General features: G+C 40.3%; 1 protein-coding gene across 2 annotated transcripts in view; it reads right to left on the bottom strand.

Moving 5' to 3' along the window:
• Positions 1-255: 255 nt before the first annotated feature.
• LOC113082589 (GTPase IMAP family member 7-like) overlaps positions 256-2,808 on the bottom strand; it is a 10,802-nt gene continuing 8,249 nt past the window's right edge. The window contains exons 3-5 of one of the 2 annotated variants that reach the window (XR_003282773.1): positions 2,707-2,766; positions 1,429-2,560; positions 256-688 (exon numbers count right to left, since the gene is read on the bottom strand). Coding sequence is in view for 1 of the 2 variants with exons in the window: in XM_026254166.1 (XP_026109951.1) it covers positions 1,980-2,560; positions 2,707-2,766 (641 nt within the window). In the remaining variant the exon portion in view is untranslated. Of the gene's footprint in view, positions 689-1,194; positions 2,561-2,706; positions 2,767-2,808 lie in introns of those variants that run through there. The other variant, XM_026254166.1, reaches the window with a different exon arrangement.

The following is a 2,808-nucleotide window of genomic DNA, read 5'->3' as shown; positions in this document are numbered from 1 at the left end:
CACCACTGCATGACTTGTAATGATTAATTTATTTTTACTGGGGAAACTGGAGCATGGTTGGACCGAAAACATGTAAAATACTGTAAAACAAACATTATGTGATCTTAATTATACATGCCTATAAACAATGCTTAAATGCTAAATGAGAAAATGCTTTGGTGTATAATGTGAATAATAATATTCAAAGCATCTTCTTTTAGCTCAATCATATTAAGTAGCTGTTTCTTCATTTATAGAACCACACTCATACTGATGTATGATTCAAAAGGGAGCAGTAAAGGAGTTTATTGTGGACATGCACAGAGTGATTTATTGTTCTGATTGGACAATCTGTAGTGGTTGACACATAGACTAAGAACTGCACCGTAAACTTCAAAACATTCTTTGCTGTTAAATGTGTAATGTATGAATATATTTTTTCAAATATCAATGAATAATTATGCAAACTGTGAACTTGAGATATCAGAGTTGAGGTGTTTAAAGGGTTAAAATGGCATTAATTAATATCTTGTCTTCATGTTTCTCACCTGCAGTGACGGATCAGTTTTAGAGCAGATCTTCTTCATCATCTTCATCTCCTCTTCCTTTCTCTCATATTCCTCTCTCCACTGCACTCGTCTTCACTTCAGTTCTTCTTCATCCTGTTCTTCAAGGAGTTTCAGTTCTCTTTCACCATGTCGTCTATCTTCTGCAGTAGATCACATGCTTTATCTGCACAGTTAGCATTTTGGTGGAGTTATTTGAGACCTATGGTGAGACCTATGTGATTCACTATGAGCTCTGTGTTTAATATGGATGAGGAACTGTGACATCAAACTAAATCAAATCTAAATAGAGAACTTTGACCTTATTTTTCAAAATATTGGACATTTAATATTTCAATAGAATTTAGAATTTTTACGTGGTCACGTCAAGAACAGGGTCTGGGTCCAAATGCAGTGAAAAATTTTAATATGAACAAAAAGGCCAACAAGGCAAAACAGAACAAAAGTAGGAACGGTTCCAGCACAACCAGATCACACGCAAACACCTCGGAATACAAGTCAGACTCGAAATACACATACGAGATGAACACTTAACAATTAACAAATACAGCCAGGCAGAGTGGTGGGAGATACAAGCATATATAGTCCAGTCCGTGACAATAAGCACTAGGTGTGTGTGTGTGTGTGGGTGAGTGGGTGAGTGGGTGAAACAGGTGTGCAGAGTGAACAAGGTGTGTAGAGTGAAGGTAATGAGTCCGGGAGAATGGAAGTGGGTCGGGACTCGTGACATTAAGATTAAGAATGTTGACTTTGGCAGTTCTTCTGTGTTAAATACAAATGTAATATAGAATCCAACTCTATTAGGGTAGAATTAGAAAAAATAATTGTCAAAACTTTTTTTATTTCATGCTTTGTAGTTTAAGACTGATTTTCTACTCATTACCTTGTGACACTAAATATGTGTCTGTTGAGTTGATTTTCATCTCCATCTCTTCATATTTCATCAGTGTTTTCTTCTGAATCTCCAGAAATGTCTCTGTGGCGTAAAACTCTCCTCTGTTTTCTTCCAGCATCTGCTCGATGTTCTCCATCAATGTGGACACTTGTGTCTTTGGACCGAAGAACTGATGTTGTCCTCCGAACCTCTCAATGAGAGACTGTGTCTCTTCACTGAGTTCTTCTGATTCCTTCTTTATGAGGGTCATGATGTGTTTGTTGATCTTCTCTGTTTCTGCTTTGTCTTCATGATTGAGTGGAGCATCAGGGACAATGAGGAGGAAAGCATGAACTCCAGGATGACAGAGAGACACACAGCTGAGAGTCTGACGCATCACTTCCTCTTCTGAGAGACGAGTCAGAGCTGGAAGCTCTATCACACTGATCCGACCATGAAGCTCCACATCTGTCTGCTGCAGGATCTGCTCTGATACGGAGGATTTTAAAATCCCGTCGCTCCCACACATGACCAGATTCAGCTTCACAGCCTCTGAAACTTCAACTATCCTCACACTCACGTCTCTCTGTGATCTGTTGTTTCATGGTGAAACACTGTGCAGCTTCAGCACACTCCAGGTGATGTCCATCATTCATCTTCACAATCTCCTCAAACATCAGCAGAAGATCCTCAGGAGAGCTGCTCTTCTGAAGACTGAAGTGTCTGTTTCCACACTTCTGAATGATGTTCTGTAGGACGTCACTGGTTTCTGTGGTCTCTTGTGTGCTGAGCACCATGGTGTGTTGATAAACCTGCTCAGAGAAAGATCCCAGCACCTTCTCCACACGCTCCTGATCTTCTGCTGAACACTGCTCATGTTTGAGGAGCAGAAGGATCACATGAGGTCCTGGATCAGACAGAAACATACACTCTCTCACTGTCTGTGTGATCTGATGATCTGAGATGTTCGTCTGGAGCAGCTGAGGACTGTTGATGATCATCAGGTGTCTGTCCTTCAGTCTTCCTCCGACTCTTTCTACAACATCTGGAGCAGCTTCACTGTCAAACGCTGCTCGTCCTAAGATGAAGTTTCCTACTCTACTGTTTTCAGACACGCTGGAGCCCAGAAGAACAATCCTCACTGTAAACAGTCAAGTCAGACTTTCAGAGCTACATCTAATGATGTCAAGATCTTAATTAACTCCACATCACAGACTGAAATGATCAGAATCCACCGGTAGAAGTTTGCATTCATCACTTCATGTATTAATGTAGGCACAGACTTACTGTAAAGAGGCAGGTCTTTGCTTCGTCTTCTCCTGTGAAGAGGATTGTGTGCAACAATCACTGTATGAAATAAAAGTCAATATTTATATCCTGAAGTCAGTG

Source organism: Carassius auratus, unplaced genomic scaffold (genome assembly GCF_003368295.1).
Source record: "Carassius auratus strain Wakin unplaced genomic scaffold, ASM336829v1 scaf_tig00036521, whole genome shotgun sequence".
In the NCBI taxonomy this organism is placed as follows: Eukaryota; Metazoa; Chordata; class Actinopteri; order Cypriniformes; family Cyprinidae; genus Carassius; species Carassius auratus.
The sequence above is the reverse complement of the archived record's forward strand: the minus strand, read 5'-3'. Positions and strand labels throughout refer to the sequence as shown.